The 23,091-nt window shown below is 43.1% G+C and overlaps 1 protein-coding gene across 1 annotated transcript in view; it reads right to left on the bottom strand.

Annotated features, from left to right (window-relative positions):
• Positions 1–8,718: 8,718 nt before the first annotated feature.
• Positions 8,719–23,091, bottom strand: part of NCOA2 (nuclear receptor coactivator 2) — a 120,689-nt gene continuing 106,316 nt past the window's right edge. Inside the window, exons 19-22 of the mRNA XM_059836016.1 lie at positions 22,402–22,579; positions 19,896–20,094; positions 14,102–14,191; positions 8,719–9,533 (exon numbers count right to left, since the gene is read on the bottom strand). Coding sequence (XP_059691999.1) covers positions 9,522–9,533; positions 14,102–14,191; positions 19,896–20,094; positions 22,402–22,579 — 479 coding nt within the window. The 3' untranslated portion in view covers positions 8,719–9,521. The remainder of the gene's footprint in view (positions 9,534–14,101; positions 14,192–19,895; positions 20,095–22,401; positions 22,580–23,091) is intronic.

Genomic DNA, 23,091 nt, shown 5'->3' with positions numbered 1-23,091 from the left:
GCCGGGCCGGGGACGGGAAGGGAGGGAGCTGCCGGGAAGCGGAGAGGCAGACACCCGGGTGCCGCCGACGCGGGGTCCCGCTGCGGAGCAGGGGCGGGATGGAGGCGCGGGAGCCGCCGCACGCTGCCCTCCTCCGCCCGGCGCCGTCGGGGCGAGCGGGCCGGCCGTCGCCGCCCCCCCGCGGCTATATGGGCCCGGGGAGGGGATGGAGGGAGGGCCGGCGGGGGCGGCCCGCCCCGGGGGTCGCGCAGCCCCGGGGGCGGGCGGGGGGGCTGCCCCGACGGGCGCCCCTACGCGGGGGCGGAGCCGCGGCTACGCCCGGACCGCCCCTCTACACGTCGAGGCCGGCGGTGTCGGAGGGGGCGGCGGGGGGGCCCCCAGCCTCCGGGACCCACCTTCCCTGCAGCCGGCTCTGCCCTCCGCCTCTCCAAGCCCCGACCGACGGGCCCGGCCTCAGCCCGAGCGGGCCCTGCCTCTCCGCAGGGCAGGAGGCCGGGGTGCGGGAGCTACGCTCCCCACGGCTGAGCACCTACTGCAGCAGGTGAGCGTGCTGCCTGCGGGCCTTCGTGCTCCCCCGCAGGACCCACGGCCCCTGCGCAGTGTCTCGGGAGTTGCCGGTGTGGCTGTTGGATGCGGAAAGTCAACAACCGCCTCCCAAACCCCAGTGACCGGAACGCGCAGCAGCGCACTCTCAGGCACTGTGGGTTTCACGGGCATTGCTGAGGTGATTTTGCTTCAGCTTTGTGCTGCCCGCTGAGTGCCTGGCAGGACACTGGGCTCCTGCGGGGGTTTCCCAGGCTCCGTGACCGGCCTCCCGCCTTCGCCCCCCGTCAGAGCGGGGAGCCCTGACCAGCGATGTACCTGTGCCCGCAGCATTTGGCTCTGTGGCTACTGAAGCGACACTCAGGTTTTCATTCGGGACTTTGTTACGATTTCATGGCTTGTTACAAAGTAATCACAGCAGTCTACCAGTTTCCCTCCCCTGTTGGAGGATTTTCGAGGGTATTCCTTCTCCGCAGTGATGTGGGGTGCGTATTAAAGACAAGCATGGAGGAACATCCCTGCACGCTGCTTGTATAGCATTCAGTCGCCTAAGTGGCCTGATGCAGATGCCATCTCCTTAGATTGATCCAGATTTCTTGATCCAAAAAATTGCATTGCAAGCCCTCCCATCCTCCTCTCAGTTTGGACACAAGCTCTTCCTCATCGCTCTTACTCCCACTCTACATCTTCTTTACTCAGACTTAAAGCGCTCCGCCTGCTACACTTCCCAAACACACAGGTTACACCTACGAGCAGCCCCCTGATCCTCTGAAGACCACAGTGCCGCAGCAGACCTGATGCCCACCTTCCCACCTGTGGGCTCCCTGTGCCCCAGCACTTACACTGACAACCAGCTGCAGCATGGACGTGGCAATCCTGGTCACGGCACCAGATGCTGTCATGAAAATAATCCAAATTGCAATTTAGATTAGCTCAGAGCAGAAGCAGTTTATTGCTATGGCTATAGGAGAGGACAGGGAGACCAGCAGAGTGACAGCCTCTGCTGATGTGGACCATTAAAAAAAAGGGAATCACACATTAAAGTGCTTCAACTTTCCTTTTCCAGTATTAGCTGTATCTTTAAACACAGCAGCATTTTAATGATGTTGTCATTAGCTCAGTGACTTCACTAAAGTAATCCATTGCTCTCATCCCATTCCAAATACATTGAGAATAAACAAATAACTGAAAAATATGTGCAGAAGAAAAAGTTGGAGCAAGCCAATCTACAGTTTGGAGCAAACCAATCCTGTCATATAGCTGCAATCCTCCCCACTTTGCTGGGGTGGGCCACTGAGTGGGCACACGAGCAAGGGCAGGAATATCTGTTGTTCTTGTTGTCTCTCAAAGCCGCAGTTTGCCCGCAGTTTGCAGCGAGCTGAGTAAATTACTCCAGCCAGGTTCACCATGGGTCCTTCTAGCCTCTTGAGTAGCTGTAGTGTGAAGTGATGAAGTGAACTATAGCCTGAAACTGGGGTGGGAGAGACATTTTTCAAGCAATAGGAGAGTCTCTCCACCTCTCCTGCACTATCTTCTCAGGAACATCTAGGGAGAAATCCCTGAGTGCATCACAGGAGACAGAGCAACTCCACCTCCCCAGCAGCTGTATGGGGCTGGGGGGGGCGTCTCACCTTCCCCAGCCTTCCCCACCTTCTTCATCCTCAAATACCTCAGTGAGTGCTGGTTGAGGCGTTCATTTAGAGCGTATTCAGTACGAACTGAAACATTTAAAGCAAAGTTCCTGCTGCCCTGGTGAATGAGCCTGACCTCTGTCTCTCCAGTGGAAGGAGGATCTGCATGTCATCTCAGCCCCTTCCCCTGCACGGAGCCCCCTTCACCACTGAGTGCTGCCACCTTTAGTGCCTACTTTCAGGAGAGGTGGGGGGAGCACCATGTTGGATGTCTTTGAAACTGTCACTTGGCCTGCCCCCTGTACCCAAACTGTTGTTGTTCTTAAAGCCCAAATCTTGCAGTAATTCCCAGAAGGGTTCCAGCTCCTCAGGGGAGGATAAAGTAAAAAACCATATATCCTATTGGAGCAGGGGGTTATCCGGGCATCCTTGGACACACGGACCTCTTGTGCCAGTGACAGTCATGCTGGCTGGCCCTGGGTTGTCCTGCCCAGCAATCTCTGGCGCACAAGCAGGATGATATGCATTTCTTTCATGACAGGAGCCACAGGAGATCCACATTTCCACATCATTTGCAGAGTTAGATGATGTTTGTTCCCCCATAATTCACCAATTTCCTCTGTACTACTTGGTTCTACTACTCAGCTTTATCAGGTTTAAATCTCTGTACGTTGAGGCTGTTCCTTTGCAACCGTGCATTTCCCTTTCTACCTAATTCTTCACAACTTTGAAAGTTCAAATTGTAGAGAGCTCAGCCTTAGCCTGATTCTCTCAGTTTCCCTCCTGATTTACAGCCAACACCATTTATCTACTTCATAGTTGGAAGTGATCTGTTACTTACAGGAGGAGGTCTTGTGCATACTTCGGTAAACCTCTTTTTATCCCCCACGCTACAAATTTGGATCACTAGGCCTTCAGCTTCAGCCATTTACAAGTCTTATTGTTCTTTTAATGTTCTATAAACATCCCTTTTCCGATCCACTTGTTCCAATTAACCGAAGGATTTACTAGCACTGGTCCTGTTTGGGTGCCCCTGTAATACTCTAGAAGTTTGCTTACAAACTTAACACATTAGCAAAGGATCAGTCTCCCATCACATAAGGATTATATACATTTATATGTATATTCACAACTCGACCAGATCCTGCTGGCTACAAAACTGTTAAGTGATGTTAGAAGTGGCCACCTCCTCCAGCAGCCCCAGCCCAGGACCCCCCTGCCTGGCTGCTGGAGCCCAGGCTGGGGGACGTGGCTGCCACATTCCCATTTACAGGTTTGCCCAGTAGTGAAGCTGAACACAAATCCCAGAGACACACAGACATGGGACACACACACAGAGGACACTGACATGGCTGGGATTTTGGAGAAGATAGCGTGTGCGCACGATGGGCTGGAGCTGCCCCTGGGGGCAGTGGAGCTTCCTCTGACTGTCTGGGTCCCATTTTCACTCTTTCAGGGGAAAAAAAAGTCAAGTCAGAGGGAGCCTGTGTCGTCTGGATCCTCAGCCAGGGAGTACAAAGCTGAGACCTGTCCATGGCAAAGGGATAGGAGAGGAGGTTTGGGCATCCCCAAGACTTAATCCCCTCAAAACAATCAGCTGCATGTTTTTCACTCCCGAGGCAACTATCCAGAACCAGAGGCTGAAGGGAAGGAGACAAGACACACGAGGGGTCCCTCCTGGTCACAATGTCTAGCAGGAGCCCACCCTGCTAGCCGAGGTTGCGGTCATTAGCAGTGGTACCAAAGGAGGCTCAGACTGGAACCAGAGGCAGGGAGAGGTTAATGGGGTCAGTCACACCACCTGAGTTTTTAACCACTGGGGCGATTTCTTTTGCAGCTGAGAGATGTCCCAGGAGTCTGTCCCTAAGTGACACAGACCTCAATGCCCAGCTCAAGCACCACCATTCGTACAGGTTCATTCACACTGTAATTCCAGCCTGGACCTTTCCCCACCTACCTCTCCTAAGGACTTTATCCATTTGTTATCTTTCTTCCTTCTTTTAGCTGGCTAAATAGTGGGAACTTAGTGGGACTCTGGACTGACCTGCATTAAAAGCTGGGATTTAGCAGCCCCCACATGCTGCAGGAGCCTACAGACAGCTCTCAGCCAAAGCCCCAACAGGGGTTTTCAAGCAGTGCCTGGGGTTCATCAGAGAGCAGCCCACAGTCCTCCTGAGCAAAGCAGGCTGTGTGAATCCCAGTCACGGCACCAGATGCTGTCACAGAAATAACCTGAATTGCAATTTAGATCAGGTCAGAGCAGAAGCAGTTTATTGCTATGGCTATAGGAGAGGGCAGAGAGCAGCAGAATAACAGCCTCCGCTGATGTGCACCCTGCCCCTGTAGAGTGTACAAGGTATACACACACCTAGAAACACCGTACCACAGACAGGTAAGAGGGGACAAGTCGTCCGTACTACCTGCTACCTGCACAAGGCCGCAGACCCACTCAAGGCTGCTCTGGGTTCTGCTTTCTTCAGCGCAAGAACGGATTTATCATGAAGGTTTCACTGCGATTACTGTTTTAGGAGACAGGGTGAGAATTCGGTCAAGAGGCCCACTCAGGCAGGCTGTGCTTAGCATCTCCACTTCCACACTTTGGAACCCAAGAGGCCAAGGCAGAGGGCAGATACCCAGGGCTGCTCTCTTCCCTTGCCATAGCCTGACTCCAAGCACAGTGCGACACGCAGCCCTGCTCCCACGCTGGGTGCAACAAGTGGAGAACCAGGATAAGCAGCGCGCAACAAGCTGGGGAATAATTCAAAGCCTCCGGGCATCCCTGGTCTGTCCCTGTGACTGGTCTCTGTCAACAAAGCCTGATCCAGAAAGTAAAAGGCAGCACTTCTCTTCCGTCAAGTCAGTTACATCAGAGGTCATTGTTAGCGCATCATTTAGACTGATGCCAGGAGTTTTAGCTAAAACGGTTGTTGAGAATTTTCATTTCTTTTTAATATTAATAAATTATAAGGAGATAATCATGCCTAAAGGCAAAGTTCTGATAGGAAATATTTTTCCTCTTACTATACACAGATGTTTTCTCTACTTGTTTCTGAACTTACTTACATTGGGAATAAACACCCTCCTTTGCTTTCCTTAATGGGGCAGTATTTTCCTCATGGCCAAGGATCACTAGCTGCTTTTATTTATTTATTTTTTTTAATCGACCAATCGAACATTTCCAGCTTTCTTAAATTAACCATTTGGCATAGCAAGGAGAACCAGCCCTTTACTCAGTTCCACTTCACACCATTCGAGGTCTGCCTCTGCTGAAACTGTCATGAAAGATGCCCATTTTGTCCTGACTGTGATATAAAAAAGTACTCATAATGAACAGTTTCCAGATTAAGCTAAGTGATACACATTTTCAGTTAATATAGCACTATAAAGATAAGAGGATTTGAGAGTAACAATTAGTTGGGATATATAAAAGCCTTCAGTACAGAAAGCCTGCTGTCTTTTTAAAACCTGCCGATTCATCTACCCTCTAGTGCTTTAGTACTACATCTTACATCCTTCTATGAATAAATGAAGACACAACAGAAACACGTTGAAATCTCTAAAGCCATGTAAAACCCGAAGGCATTAAAATTTATTAAATGATGCAATAACAACAGAATTCTTTATTTACAATAGCATTATTTAACATCAAATAAGCAAATAGCATCAGCAAAGCAATATTAACTTGCATAAATGTATTTAAAATTTCTCTGAATATATCTACCTTTGCATAAACTGCTCACACTAGAAATACAAACATCAATGCAGGTGAACAAAGTGATGTTCAGAGTCAACTCCGTTTTGAAAATAAATCACAACCTGAAACACTGTAAGCTTTCTCCTGAAGAACCATAGTTTATATATTGCTTAATTTTACCCTTGTATAATCTTTTCATATACACACATCTCAGATGCAACTTCATGATGAACTGTACAAATAAAACCCACAAATGACATAAAGGGAAAAAATTAAATGACAGTAAATGTTTGAAGAAATGTGTCTATCATCTCTATTGAACAACATAAAGATTAAGTGATGATGCACTTATTCCAAAATTGTACACAATTCACTATACAAATATAATACATCAGACAGCTATGTAGGAATATACAAGACTTAAAAACAGATCTAAGGCATTATGCTAGATTTTAGCATTTTGAGGTTCTTGCACATAGCTTTTACCTGTAGTAAGAAACTTAAAAGATTTTGTTTTAGTCTACAAAGAAACACCAGGGAGAAAATTCTAATTAAAATCAAAGCCACTACAGTAAATTTTCTTTTGTGCAGAGAATGCTTTTGCTCTTAGGCAGCATACTACCATACAAATACTAGAAAACTTTTAAATTCACACCAACAATTAATGGCTTAAGTTGCATTTCAAAACTGATTGTGTATCTTTGGGTTCTGCAAGTGGAGCTGTGCCACCCATTTCATCTGTTAAGCCCATATGAATCCGCTTTTAAACAAAGATTAAAAAATGTATTGTATAAACTGCAAAAACATTGCTTTTAATTAATACAGGCCCAAAGGGATACCAGTGTGGGACAATATTTTAAAGATCGAGTACAAATTAATTCATTGTAGCAAAACAGCTCACTTCACTTTTTAAACTTACCACATTACATGAACACTTAAAACAGGTCATACGACCATGTAAATATGCTTATTTTTCACATTATGCGCCTTTCACATTTAGTAATGTTAAGTAGAACACTGATTAATTGTTCCGTTAAACAAAATCCAAGTACTTTCTCTGACAAATTTAGTATATCCAGGATGAAAAATACTGATAATGAAGGGAATTGATTTGGCTTTTTTGTTTCTATAGTGATCAATATGATCAGAAGATTCCTTCACTCACTTTTCTCTTTCGTTAGTTAGAAGACGACTAAAGTCACGATGAACCCAAACGGAGCCAAAGTGATAGGTACAATCTCCTTTCTGTCAAAATGGCAATGGATGAAGAAGTATCATAATCACTACAGATGATAAGGGTTTGCAGGTCTGTCGTGAAACGGGACAAATTTAAACTATTTTGTCCACTGTGAAAAAGAATAATCTATCTGAAGAGGTTATGGTTAAGAACCGAAGAAGAACGGAATAGAAACAAAATTATTTTAAAACTCATTTACACTTCGCAGTGCATGAAGTTAATTCCTTCAAATTTATACATTTCTTATATAAATAATTCTTTGTCAGAAATATAATGCAAGTTTAACACAAATGTCGTTGCAGTAATGAGGCTGTGGAGCTCAGGGCTGACAGTTATTTTGGTTTCCCATCAGCAGGTAAGGGGATGGCTCAGCTGAATCCATATTCTGTTGGAGTTTGGTAACAGAATGGTGACAGCTGAAAAATGTTGTTTCTCCAGAATGGTGGCACTGCCCTCCTTAGGGACAAACACAACTGCACTTTTCCTGGGCTTTCATCAAAAGCCTTCTACAGAAACAGCCTATTTTGAACAACCTTTATCATATTTTACTCAGCCTTAATATAGAATAGCTGCTATTTTATTTGAACTCCCACCTGAAAACCAAACCAAATTAGATGGCAACAGAATAAACCTTTCACTCCCAAAAGGCATGGCTGATGAGGTATTATAAAATGCATTGCATTTTACATGACATCAAAAAATCTGCGTACAGGTTAGAAAGTTTGCGGATTGGGGGACAGCAGAAAGAAAACAAGAGGTCAAAAACATCAATTTCTTAATATTTCAAGTCCTCAGAAACTGATGTCAGTTTAGTAAAAGATTATTCCAACCACAGTGGGCAAGAAAAAAAGCCCACCCCCTAACAGTGGCCTGCTTAGTAACAGTTTTTCTAAGATTTGTTACGAAAGGATATAAACATACAAAAATCAAGAATTGCGTTCCTACAGTGGCTGCATATAATATAGGTTAGTTAAATGACATTATGAGCAGAATCACAAGGTTTAGAAAATGAGAAGTCTCAAGCCTACAAATTAGGTCTAATCAAGGCATTGTGATCCGCTACAAAACACTTTTCCAGGAGACACACACGGCTAAGAAGATATCTAATTTAATACTGAAGTACCTCATTTGGAATCAACTTCACAACATGTATATCTCACAAAAATCATACAAGTAAAACACTTAAGTTTTCAACTTAAATTATTGCTTGTTTACATATAAACTGGATTTTATGTACCTTACAAAACGTCCTCGTAGTCCACACTGCTTTAAAATAATCAGAAACACATGATAGTGGTGAAGGCTGTAGTGATATCTGCTATAGGTATTACAGGAGTTGTTATTTTCCCAGCTAAGGGAATGGGAACCAGAAATTATCATGCTTTAAAGCAGGTATCTTGAGCTATTTGATATTATGCACCAAGTCTGCCACTACCATAATCAGTACATGCATTACCATCGAACTTTGCTGTTCAGCATCCAGTAACAGGCCATCCAGATTGCTGGAAACACACCCAGGGAAATAAAGGAGTAACCTGTTTTTTTTCTTTTTAATTCTATTAGAAAGAGGAGGAAGATGACAGAGGTCAGGACAGCCAGGTAAAAAAAAAAAAATAAAAAAATCAGGATTTGCTGATTGTTAGGAATTTAATTAAATAAGAATGTAACCAACTTGTATTTTTGGATTAATGACTTGCATTATAAACATTACCACAAAACCCAACCAAAATGCCTTATAAGCAGCCCTCTCAACAGGGTAATTTTCATCTGGTTTACAACTTTAACCCCATTCAAAATTGGTCTGTGTAGTTTTCTACATTGGTTCGTCTTCTCTGACTTGTCAGTGGAACGCACTTGTTGGAGGTCTCTATATGTACCAGACGTTGCTTCGACACCCTCCTCCACGCCTCCTCTCCGCCCCAAAATGCAGGCCTTAGTCTAAAACACCAGTTTTCAGACAGAACTGAATCCTTTGCACCAGACTGAGTAAGCCAGGGATAACAAAGCAAAAAAACCCAAGGTCTAGAACTAAACAGAAACAGAACAAGAGCATGGTTGTTTTTTCCTTAAATACAGACATTTAAATACATTCAATCTGACATGGTTTATGAAAATTGCCTGTCAACATTTACTTCGCAGGAGAGATCTAAGTTGCACTAAGGTGAATGCAGTGAACAGACTGAGCAACTGTCTGTACGCTAGCTTCAGACTGTCAAAGAAGAGGCTGCTCTTCGGCAACGACCGCCCGGCTCCCCTCGGGAAGGCAGGGCTGAGTCCTGTCGGCAGCAGGCAGTTGCCACCGGCGCTGGCAGCTCAGCTGGGTCACGACAAACAGACGCAGCTCTTCAAACCGGTAAGGATTTGGGGCCGTAAGCCCAGTCAGCTGAAGAAAGGAGCAACCGAACCACTCTCAGGGTCAGCAATATTTCTGCAAGAAAAGAGAAATTGGAGAAAAACAAATGAATTCTTCCTTCTGCAATAGTGAAGATGGATAGGTGAATGAGAGCTGGATGCTGGACTGCAGCACCCACCATCGAGCATACATTGGTGTATTATTTTAAACCTGAAAATGATTTCGAATTTATAAAGCTAGACTTTTCTTTGTGTATACTGATACGATTGACCTGCCATTTAATTCCAGTGATATCAGCGGGGGTTTAATTTCAGTGCATTCTTAGTTCCTTAATTCATTCCAATTAACACGGACGTTATAACAACTCAGGATCATCTGCCTCTCCTAGACTACAGCTAAAGGCACAGCAATACGGTTTAAGAGAAGTCTCATACTTCCAAGTATGTGCAAAATCTCCCTGTGTTACTGCTGTTATCACTCTCAAAGGGAACAACTGCCTTGGTTCACTTTCCCCTCCAAGAATCATCATAAAAAAGGGAATAAAGAAGTGAAAAAGCCTTCAGCTACCGATTCCTGGAGATGTTCTTTACATCATACTTACTACCCTTACACAAACAGAATACAAACTGGTTTCAGCTGAGTTGATTATCTTGTACTTTCTTATTTAAAAAAAACCTCAGGATGTGGTTTTCGCAGTTGTTTTAAGACCGTCCCTTCCAGTGACTGCAATCTGTGCCTCACTGCCTTCCTCCCCTTGCAAACTCCTGCTCCCACGGGGCGCTGCGGTCAGTCAGGTCAGAGAGCCAATCCAGCCAAAACCCATTTTTCTCCTCCCCTGGGGTTGCTTTTCTCTTGTATCCTGTGTCTCCAGCAGTGGAGCGGCTCTTCTCGCAGCCTCCTGTCGCGCGCGAGGAAGGCCCCGTTTGCTCCAGGAGGGCGCTGGCAGTAGGCAGCTTTCCCACCGGTCCATGTGCATGCCGCTAGGCTGCCTTCTGGAAGCTGTCTACACCATGCTTTGGACTTTACATCACAGAAGGCCTAGAAACGTGTCTCTGTTGTCAAATAAAGTCAGCTTCAGGAACTAACCCGCGATTCAGGAAAGCAAGGTCCTATGTTTTGTACACCTGCTATTCCCAGCCCAGCTGGGACAGCTGGAGCTCTTTGGGGGCAACCACCCATAAGCACGGTCTGGAGGCCAACACAGTGAGTCCTGCTCCTGCTCCTCCTCGCTTCATCACAGCACAGAGACACCACAAATCCCGCAAATCCTGACTAATATGGACAAGCTAAACTTTGGCTCTTCTCCCTGACAGGTTGCGAGGCAGCTCGGGGACCCTGTTAGCACTTTTTCATCATAAAGTGTGGAACAGAAGTGAAAATTCAAAGATGTTCTTATTTTCAGAGTGGACATTCAGCAAACAGTATCTCTACAGAGATGCTAAATAAATGCTTCCACTGTACCAGCGGCTTGAAAAAAATTCATGCACCACAAAAGGGTTTTTTTAATAACTTAACAAAGATTTCAGTCACAGGGTGATAAAATATATAAAGGAGGGAATAAGACAAAGAAGGCCCAAGTGTACCTCTAGAAAAAGTCCCCCATCCCTTTTTATTTAGATATAACCAAAGCAAACAGGACTTTAAAGAAATATGTCAAATTATTATTTCCAGGCTGATAGTGAATGTGGGAAAAATTGTTCAGAATAACTTCCATGGCCGATGTATGCAACTTCTACGTAACCTGAAAACCCCAGAGATCATTGACTATAAGATCACTGCTATACTGTATTAAGTTAAACTGGACGCCCCTCAAAAACCTCAGCTACAAACAGTGTTCTTCAGACATTTACTTTGGAATAGGAGCAGGTTCAAAATCTTCTTTTACCATGTGAAATTAGTTAATACAAATTTGTTCCAATAATGGCAAAATAATATATTAAACTGTTCCAGCTGCAACTATTTTCAGCTCTACAAATGAAGGGTACTTTGTGTCTTGAAAGAGACAGAAAATTCTCTGTCCTCTAGCTACTTTAAAAACAGCTTCTCTGTTAAACATTAGTATCATCCTTCCAAGTCTTAAGCTGTAGAAGTTTTATCCTTAACATGTTAAAACAAAGTGAAACAGTATTAAGCAAACAAATTAAAACAATAAATATAGAGATCTGACATCCATAGTTGTACTGATTTCAGCGGTACCATGTTATTTCCTGGTTACTCAACTCTAAACAGAACCGATCCCTTGAAATGATACAGTTGTTGAGATCCACTTTCTGAAAAATTGAAAAAACCTTCAAATTTGTCAGATGAGTTTCTCAGTTTCTCATTTATCAGATGAACTTCTCAGCTTTCATACATTAAAGCCACAACTGCCAAGGGACGAAGCACATTAATCCGCTCCTTGGCTTTCTAATTACACAGCTTGAGCTTTAATAAAAAAAAAAGTTACACAGAAATCGTTTATAGCACAGACACATGAAAATAGTAGCTACTTAACCTCTATTACAGTTCAAAGTTCAGTAAAAGGTATTTATAGTGCATATTAACCACCTACGTTTTCCTTGACAGTCAGAGCTATGTTAGTAGAATAAAAGTAAAGTCTCGGATTGCAGTCCGATGTACCCTTACAAAATAATTCAAGAGGTTTTAAGAAGTTACTTGTCTCCAGGTGAGACAAAACTGCTCTCACACATGGCCACTGTCCATCTCATTGTCATGGCACCGACTTTGTTATTTTAAATTTAAACCCACAGATTCCTTGTCCAAAGTCCTGCCACTCATTTCCTTCCACCCGCACTCTCTTCCCTGACTTCTCGCCACCCTCTCTCGCACCCTTTCTGTCACATCCACTCTCTTTTCCTTTTCTCTTCAACCATTCTTTAAAATCTACCTCCGTCTTCCTCTTCTTTAGACTGCTTCCCCCTCAACAGCCTTATTCCCTTTCTTTCCTCAGTGGTGCCTGGTATTTTTTGTTCTCTGACGGTCGGGCTTCTCTTCGCAAGTGAAATTTAACTGGTTAGTGAACGCACTGAGTAGGAAGACAACGCCTCGGTGTATGACAGCTTCCGCTAAATTAGAACATACGGCATCATTTTACTAATCATCGAAGTGACCATGAAATGGTTGCAGAAGAGACTCTACGCACAGATCCTCCACTCTCGGAGACAGGCATTTGTATTTCGAAATGAACCATGAAAGCGTGAAAAGAATTGGCCTCCAGGAAGTTCTAAACACATACGTGTGCAAAAAAAGAGAGGGATACAATAGAATACACGTACGGTTACTTCTTCCTCAGTACTCTCACACTCTTCATTTTCAGTAACCTTGATACATTTGCGGTCAAATTTTTAAAATTTCCCTTATTCCTCAAATTTCTGTAACAGCAGAAAACTTTAATTTTTGCTACTGGCTTCAGCATAAGAGGGAAATTTGTTTATTTAATTGCAGCTTTCTGATTTCAACAGAGCATACAAGGAGACAACGGGAAACAACGGTGCGAGGGGTGGCCCTCCAGCAGGTTATAAATGACTCCTGTGGGAATGGCGGGTCAGAGCTGCCTACTGCGATTACAAGCAGGAGCTGAGGAGACGGACAGTTTAAAGCCTTCCTTTCCCATCCTCTTGACCAGGACAGCGGCGGTGCGGGACAGGCGGAGAGGCTGGGGGGGGGGGGGGGGGGGGGCGGGCAGAGGCGGCAGCGGCGGGCGGGAGCGGCAGCCGCTAGATGGCGCTTCCCCCGCGCCGCTCAGACACCGCCCCGGCAGCGCTGGGCGGGCACCGGCCCCGCGCCCCCGGGACGACGCGCGTGGGGTACGCGGCGGTTCCCACGTGAGGCTGCTGCGCTGTACTGAGGGTCAGCTTCTTACGTTTGGATGGGTCTGCACAGCTGCGAGGCCCGGATCGCATCAGGTCTCAAAATCCCGGGTTTGTTGTAAGAAACTTATTTTAGATGAAGATTATTTCCATGAAAACCCCTTCCACTGAGGAGGGGCACAGAAAAACCACCTCATTTACTCGGCCGCAGGCCAAGAACGCCACAATGTCTTTGCTCTAGTACTGTTACTGTCAGGAATGCAAATCATTTTTGACTTGAGCAAACGCTAATTACCCTGTCAGCTGGAAATCTGCGTGAAAATCAGTTCACTTTTACCACTCTTCTCAGAAGCAGCACTGTACAGAAAGTAATAAATTGCATAATTAATGAGATTTTTGCCCTAAGTATAATGCAACGAGAAGTGGAAAAACACACAGGCAGGATGAAACATGAAATGGGTTAAGCATGCAGCAGTGCAAGTACAAATCAACAGTAAGTCTTTCCCATCGTCAGCAAATAGTCACGTAATTGCTCTGTAAAAAGCAAATCCAACTATACATAAGTCTGCTGAATGTGACTGTTTGTTAATTCAATAATGTAATGTATTCTGTTAATGTAAATGTATTCTGTATTATTCACTTCAGTAATGCTAGTGGGATCTAAACAAGGCACTTAATACAGATGTCACCAAAAGCAGAATTAAAAAAATTAATTGCAAAAAACTTAATTACTATTACCCTGGGTACTTTTAACTTTGTAAGTAAAAAGATACTGTATCCATTCTAGACCACAGTATATTCATAGTTCCGTTGCCTATGTATGTCATTTCTCACCCGTGTTGCATCTCCGTCCTGCTTGATCATATCCATTCCAGGCAGCTGGTTTGGAAAAAGATTGCCTCCCCTCATAGCAGGATCATTAACCTATTGGTAACAAGATATTAAGGAGAATGAATTAAAAAATATGTTGGGAAGAGGGCTGGGAATGAAAAAGAAGCCTTATAAACCACTATGCTACTTGCATATACCAACATCCACTTTTGAGAGGATGTTGCAATCAGGGAAGTGACTATATAGCTGAGCACCCTTCTTGTGCAGCGTGTGTTTGACTCGTATTATTCTGCTTCACAGTCAAGAACAAAGATTTCATTCCTGATACGACGACCCTTGTGCACATTTTACAAAACAGGCTCCATAAATGAGGTCAATGTTATTTGAAGAGGACATGCCTGCTATGAAAGTCCTGAAAGCAGAAACGCGTAACTGCTTTCCTAACCTCAGTAACACAGAGCTTTTCTGCTTGCAAACCACCACACAATTTTTTCAAAGCCTGATGAGGTAAAAGCTAGGCTGAATTATACTGACTATTGACTCAGTTTTAATGACACTTAATTTTTCTGCTCGTAAGCAATGGGAGAAAGATAGCATAACACTGGAAAACCTCCAGCTGCATGCTTTCCTAAAGGGATGGTCTCAACAATTTTCTGAAGACAGCCATGGGAAAGTATTGAAGCTGTGTGTTTCTGCACAACCAAAGGGTCTGTCATGCTTAGTTATGTGTAAAGAGTGGTCTGCCAAATTTACAGCATTGCTTTCTTAAAGGATTAATCTCACCATGTAGGAACTAGTATAAAATACAAAGCACAGCCCTTCAGCACGGTTCTGAAATACTAGAAAATCCAGCTTTCCTTAGAAGTTTTACAGGGAAAGAAACCTCTTCCTAGGGAGTCTTTGTTGGCTCGGTTCTTTCTGTTACTTCCCTCAGACTAGACGGATGTGATAGTAGTGAAGATGTGCCCCTCCAGATTTTGCTGGAAGGAAAAAGATATTTTCTGTGTCACCTGCCCTTTAGGAGACTCGTGTTGCCAAGGAGAGGAGATTCTGCCACTGCACTGCCTCACTTCAGCTACAGCAACATGCTGCAGCAAGGGGTGAAGACTGTCTTGAATTTACCACACCCACATCTTCTCATTTCAGGTCCTCCTGACTGTTGTTTCTGTTGCTATTCTCCAATTTTGCAAAATGTCACAAAGCTAAATGCAATCACATGCAACCAACTAAAAAGGTGGTTTCAAATGCTTCCAGAGACAAGACTGCAGTTCAACAGGAAAGGTTAAAAGCTCAAAGATTTTTGCCATAGGAATCTCAACTCTGAAGAAATTGATTGTTTAGCGCTGCAAGCCTTCTAGCGATGCTTTCTGCTTCTTCGTATTAATGGGCAGATTTTTAAACCTGAATCTGAAAATTTATATCAGAAGGGAAGAGAACCACCCTATTTTGTTTGGAAAGAAAGACGACAGCTTCGCAGCTTTATCTACATGCATTTGACTAAGCAACAGAATCCACGTTTGAGAAGTGTTTTCTGCTATTGATCAACATTCATCAGGATGCACAGGCACAAATGCCTTTTCTTTTTGTTCAGTAGACAAAGGAAGGAAAAAATAAAAAGCAGAAATAAAAAATTGTATACTGAATCTACAGCAGTTTTGGAACAAAAAGATGAGTGCATGATTTGCGTCATGGCAGAGTTAGGACAGGTATGGAAAAGGAAGATGGTTCCAGGCTGCACGCCACAAAAACAGCAAAGGCACCAGTGAAGTTCCTATCACAGAATCTCTTTGCCAGTGATGATGCAAGAATCCTGACTGGCATGATAACAGATACAAAAGAATTCTACTGTTTCGTTATATGAATACATTTGCTTCAGCAGTCCTTGAAACAAAACAACCACATTAACTTTTCTGACTGCAATAACAATTCAACCAGAAAAGTATGGTGAAGGACAAAGAAATGGAAGGGTTTTTATCATTTTCCGAAGACAGGTCAAGTGGTGTTATCAGATATGAAATCTGATTAAAACAAGACAGAAGATGTTTTACAATTCCTTTGCAATTATGCACATTAATACAGCCTCCTGCTAATAAAGCAGAATTATATACAAGGTGTCTAATAAGAAAAGTTTCCTACCACTCTAGAGCTCCTTTCATCCAGTATGCTGGACAAAATCAAAATACTGTTTCAAGATAATTCATTGTAGATGCCATGGTAATTCTGGCCTGGGGAGTACTGCACCTGTGCTGATTAATAAACATCTACTTTGAGTGGACTTCTAGATAGTGGTTTACTTCATATATTGAAAAGTCTCTTCCTTTGCATAGGTTTCAAATTGCCTGTCTGACAACTCAGTAAATAACATGGATCCGTGATGCGAAATAAGTAACAGGCAAAACCACAGCAACAGTCCATTGTGCAAACAAGAAGACGATGACACCAAGGAGACAGTAAGTTTTGTGAATCATGCAACACTGGGAAGGTTTACATTTTCTCGATGCCTGGGGAAGCTGTTTTGGACAGAAGGAACCTGCAGACCTGGCGGCTAGCATTTCAGCATTCCTGATATCAGCCTCCTAGAAGACACACTAGTAAGAGCAGCCTAGAGAGCTTTAACGGAATTATAAGGGAGAAGATGATAACGAGACAAGGTCTGATCCCTCAAGTACATAAAGAAGTCTCTAAGCATCATAAATAGCAAGCCCAGGGAAAACACATCATTTTGGGCAAAATCTTCATTATCTCCTTGGTGATGCTGGGAGCCTAGGTAGTAAATAAGAGAAACTGGAGATATACCAGTATGTGCAGATAAACACCAAACTTAGTATTTTTGAACTCTGGATATGTCTGCATGATACAGCATAGTGCCACAAAGAGAGACAGGAGACACAGCCAAATCAACCTGTTTGGTACCAAAGGTAATATACTTGCTTCTCGCCAGGTAAATAAGCCCAGGCACAACTTTTTACTAACAAGTAATACATATTACTTCCAAAACCATCCAGTAACATACGAAGTGTTAAGTTTTTTTTCAAAAGCTGGAACACATTCATAGTGTAACCACTGTTATTCGCTGTGGTTAGAAAGAGATGAGCACGTGAAGTTAAAATTATGTATTATGGAACAAAAAAATGGCAATGAATAAGGAAGTAAAAGTGTAGGTGACTATAAAAAAAGCCAAAAGAATGAATGAAATGGCAACAGTCAGCAGAATTAAAGAAAATATAGTAATCTTGAAAACCACCAGTTACAAGAAAAAGTTTAGTGCAGCCTAGGTCAATTGCTAAATAAAGATGCCAAATTGTAAAACACTATGCCCTGAACACAGGAAAAAAGAAACCAATTTTAGTATTAATATAAATATTTTTTTTTATTCCTGTCTCTCAGAAAAGAAAATGTGAAGCAGCACAGCAAACATTCCTGAGGACTAAGAAGTACTGTCTTGTGGCCCAGAAATGGCCCCTCAGCTGCCAGTTGGCCACCTCTGACCTAGGCGAAACATAAAACATTTGCTTGCAGAGTTTGCAGATGACACAGTGCTGGGGTGGTAAAGCAGGAGGAAAACAGGTTAGTTATAGAATGAGCCACAGCACTTAAGGAAGGTAATACATTTGGGAACAAAAACCGCAGGTTTCATCTGCGTAGAATGTGCTGAGGAGGATTTGGGGATCATCGTAAGGGTTTTAGTATGCGTTCTCCAGTGTGACATTGCCCCTAACAGAGCCAAGGCAAACAATGGATTGAAAGAGAAATTAGAAGCAGAACTTGACTCTACACAGCTTTGGTGCCGTCACTGTTAAATCACCGTCTTGGTTACTCTGTTCATACTTCTAGAAGAAGGTTATGACGACGGAGTTTAAAGTAGATCCACAAAAGGGACTGACGTGCCGAAAAACAAATGTTTTGATGGATAAAGAACCTCCGCCTATTCAGCTTACTGGAAGTTAGATAAATGCTCTCTTGAAACAAGATCTTGTAGTCTAACAGGAAGGAAAAGCAGTGTGACAACTGTGCTAGTGGAAACAGTAGTCTGCATGGAAATCTTGAAATAAAACCAGATCTCCTTCTATAATGCATGTTTCTCAATTCAGGTTCCTGAGGAAAATTATGTAGCATGGGTATGCTGAGGAATCATACTGGGCTGTCACCTTCAAATCCCCACTCTTTTCTTTTTTGCTTTTACTATTGTTTTACTACATTAAATGTGTGCAACAGTGTGCACTTGGCAACTAATAATAATAATAAAAAATCTGCTATAGTTGGGTGTAGCAACTGGGAATATCAGAGAAGGTGACAGATTTGGGAGTATCAAAATTACTTCAGGTCACCAGTATGCAGCAGCTGTAAAAGACAAATGTGATCTGGGGCTATATCTGTCAGAGTATTCCAAGAGAAATGGGGAAGAACTAGTGTTATGCACATGGCTCTGGTGCTTAGGAAATGCTGATTCAAACTGGAACAGGTGCAGAAAAGGAAAGGGAATTTAAAGCCTACAAGAAGAGACTGAAACACTGTGGCTTGTTTAACTTACAAGAAAAACCCTAAGAAACCCAAAACAAAACAATCCAACAACCTCAAAACAACAACAAAAAATCATGTTGATAAATTGCTCTTTCTAAAATACAAGAAGAGAAAAGAGCTATTTAAGCTAAAGGACAATATTGGAAAAGTAAATTGTTACCAAATTTAGGCTGGAAAATTGGTATTAGGAAAAATTTCTTCACTGAAAGGGTTGTCAAGCATTGGAACAGGCTGCCCAGGGAAGTGGTTGAGTCACCATCCCTGGAGGTATTTAAAAGACGTGTAGATGTGGCACTTTGGAACACGGTTCAGTGGTGGACTTGGCATGGTTAGGTTTACGGTTGGACTCAACGATCTGAAAAGTTTTTTCCAACCTAAATGATTCCATAATTATGGTCTCAGAAGAAAGGTTTACGATATTGTCCACCATAGCAAGAGATGCTCCCTGAAGACACAAGGTACTTTCCTGCCAATATTTCTAAGAAAAGTTTGTAATTTCAAGTCTGTGTGTTAAACAAATGGGATATCAGCTCTGAAACAAACATAGGAACCTGTTAATTAAGAGGACTTGTTTGTCAAATACTTATTAATGTACTGTGTGAGTTTAATTGTAGGTCGACAAACATAAATGTTATTTTCCTTATTTCAGATACCCTAAAGTAGCAGTCTCAAATAAAAACAAGTGTGCAAACCCCTTTTCAGCAGAAAAGAACAGCTTACTTACCTATTGATTCAGTAATCTATTTTATATGCGCCACATTACAAAAAGCGTGGATTTTGTGCTCGTGAAGGTGCCAGATTGACTGGTACTACAAACACAGTAGAAGCATCTTCCACACACCGCCCACGCCAGCATCCTTCACTCTTATCTCTAGGAAACAGCTGCCTGTCATTGAGTCCTAGCCTCCACTGCTGAGAAAATTAGCAAGGACGCTGGTGACCTGCAACTGTGCTACAGAAACTTACCTACTGAGAACAGCAGCTAGATCAGCACGCACTTTCCATGGAAGTCCAGGACCAGCTACATGTGCTAGCTACAGTGGTGCTAGGTCAAAATGGGAAATTTAAATGCAAAAGGTGCTCTCTACCTCATCAGTCACCTTGGTTATCTGAGTGCAGAGCTAAAAACAAAGCCTTTTTATCACCATTTCTCAAGAAAACTAGTAAAAGAAACGTAATGGCTTACAGCAGTTACAGCCCAATGCAGCGGACCTGAAAAACTACTGAAAGTCAAAGAAAATCCTCTAGCTGTCATCTCAAGTCCTTAAATTCTCACCTGCTCAGGACCCATGGAGGACAACCCTGATGTAGGCACAGAGGTCGCTGAGGTCATGCTGATCTGCCCTGTCATCTGGTTCATGTTGTTCATACCACTTGTGTTGGTTGCCATGGATACACTGATGTTCATGTTATTATTGTACATGCTGGTGCTTGCTTGCTGCCCAAAATGTGGTGGGGACTGTTGTGAAAACATGCTACAGCAAGGAATGGAAAAAGCAATGTGTCAGACTTAGAATGCTGAAGCCACTAAGAAACTACTCTCTTTTTAATACATCTTAAGCTAGAATTTGTACATACTGACGTTTATGCCAACTTCAAAGGAAAGACTAGTTTTCAGCTACATTAATGTCTAAGAAATAGGTTTTCAAAACTTAAGGTCCCATGTCTGTGCACAAAAATGCATGCCTTTGCATGTGAAACTACGGCAGAGTACAAATCTGTTATACGTGTGCAATAACAGCCAACTAGCTGTCTCAATAGGCTTTGTATATATTTTAAATATGCTTGCGAAAATAATTTTTGGAGGGAAAGGAAAACCCCTTTTTCTCCCTCCAGGGTTAGCACAGCACAGGACTGTTGAGTTGATATTGGATCTGGTCTAATACACCTTCTTTTTGCAAAAGAGCCTGTTTGCACATATGAATACCAGATTTGCACATACAATTATGGCAAGTGGGCTCACTAATATAGACATGCAATTGTGCAGAAATTAATTTACTAAATCTTAGCATCAGGTTTTGAAAATGTGGCATTGTAAAAAACACCATAAAGTCTAAGTGCCCTCTATGTTCCTTCAAGGCCATTTCAGAACAACTTAAGGAGGAGTAACTGTGGAAGATCTCATCCCAGATTTTATTCAAAGTCAAGTGCTTTCTGGATAGTATCTTCCTTCCCGTTATGTCGGAAGTCATATGAGAAACTTTTTAATACTTCCTAAAACGCACTTCACTGTTTACATATCAGTTTTTTCTACTCTTTGAGCATAATTCAACAGTCAATGAAGGAATTATTACTGACAATGTGTCTGTTTGGAGGATCTGTGCTAGACTGAAATACTGTGGAAGGTCTGCTATGTGTCAGGTGGCACACAGTAACTACCTCTGTATCAATGGCTGACTTTTATTCCCTTGTGAAGCACCGCTCCCACAGCTGAGGAAATCTTTCAGGGTTAACACTCAACATTGCACTCGGTACTCCATCAGGCTACTGCTGCGCACCGTGAGACTTGGTGGAGTGCAATGGCATTCTGGGCACAGGACCAAACTCAGAAAATCCCACCATTCTCTTCCTTCCAATTCCATGTCTTTTCAGGCCACCTAACCCCATTTTTAAGTTGTTATCTGGATGGCTGAAACAGTACACTACAGATCATTGTGAATACTCAGTGGCTTGTGTAAACGCATTTGACATGTCTCCACTGTAGCGCTGTAGTTTAGCGAGCCAAACATTAGTCTTATCGAGCTGCCCCTACTGCTGTTTCAGCAGAAGCCACGACAGCGGTAGCTATGCCTTCTGCAGAAGCTTCAGGAAGACAGGGAGGAAGAGGCATGGACAAGGATGAGGATGAGAGATAAATCAGTTGCTTTAAGGGGAATTTGGATCAGCCTTGTCACCGAAATACTGTTTTTCTGGGTTTATGAAATCTTTGTCAACCAGCAGGAAAATTATTTGTTGCTGGGCTGGGATAGTAAGAGCAGCCTGAGGACTTCAGGATGACAAAAGCACTGTGCTAGAGCCAACTGTGTGCACCCCAATGTCAAGTGACACAGGCTGTACACCAACCTGATAGCTCCTCCTGTCTTCCACTGAAAAGCACAGATCATTGCCATCTGGAAGCTCACTGCTGCCTACTGATGGCATTCAACACCCAACCCATTCAAAGTGGACAAACTGATTATTAGAGCTATACCGACTGGGGCATGGGCCTCAACTGAAAAGGTGACTGCATGCATGAGGCATGCTACAATGCTCTTGGAGAATGACAGTTATATGCTGACCCCCAGTATGTGCAAGCACTAATGGATTGAACCTGGTTCCACTCCAGCGTTTAAAGCAGGAGGCGATATCCAGTCACTGCAATTCTAGAGCAGTAGGGAACACACAGGCTCCGTTTCAGCTGATCCAGCCATGTGGAAAGCAGTGTGGGAGCACAACATGAAAATCGTCCGCAGAAGAAATGCATCCACACAAATGTTAGGGGCTGGAGCTCACTGTGCAGCAGAGGTGCTTCTTAAGGACACACAGTGTTTTATCAGTTATCAAAGACAAAGCAATGCATTGTGTGGATGCAGGTCTTTTAGCTATGCACTCACTTTGCCTTGTATGAAGACAGAATTTAAACCAACTTGTCAAGCCAAATTGAAAAGAAATGTCTTTTAGGATAGACAGTTAACAACAAACAAACAAGCAAACAATTACATATAAACAACCCCATAAATAGTTGTAGACCATAAATGATCCCATTACTTTGTGTGTTCAATTTGGTTTTGTTCTGGATTTACCTGTTTCCACCCATATTCCCTTGTGCCCACCCATTCATCTCCGTAGAGGACTGATAGGCAGGATTAGCCTGAGACTGCTGAATCATGGGGCTTTGAGTATGAGCCAGTCTTGGGGACATCAGTGGACTCTGAGGAGTGGTGGCCCCTGTGAAGCCTGGATCAGGCTGCTGACTAATACCTGAAGAAGAAAACAAGAAATTTAGCCACTGTACTTTTGAAGTTAAAACAAGCCAAGAGCTCATACCTGCAGACATGTCTTTACACAGTCCTACTTATGTCATGTGGAACCTATAACCTTGTGTCTTAATGTGGGATCTAGATTAAAAGCAAGACGCCATCAACTAGTACTTATGTATAACACCTTAAAAAAATACTTTTGCATAAGTGCGTTGGCTACCTGTGTGTCCTAATCACACAAGCAGTCTCTCCTCTCTAAAGACAAAAAGAAAAACACTGGTAAGTGACTTTTTTTTTTTCCAGAATCTGCATTCAAGACAACAAATAAAACATTTTGCTTCTGTCTATAAATCCGTTTTGGTGAAAGCTATGCATGACCCATTTACTGCATGGCACCACCTTTTAACATTTAGGCTATAATTTTCAACTTCTTCTAAAGTTTCTAGAACCTTAGGATCTCTATTTCTGTGTCCCTGCAAAAACAGGCAATGACATTTTATGCAAACATTTAAT

The sequence above is a fragment of the Gavia stellata genome, chromosome 3 (genome assembly GCF_030936135.1).
Source record: "Gavia stellata isolate bGavSte3 chromosome 3, bGavSte3.hap2, whole genome shotgun sequence".
NCBI lineage: Eukaryota > Metazoa > Chordata > Aves > Gaviiformes > Gaviidae > Gavia > Gavia stellata.
The sequence above is the reverse complement of the archived record's forward strand: the minus strand, read 5'-3'. Positions and strand labels throughout refer to the sequence as shown.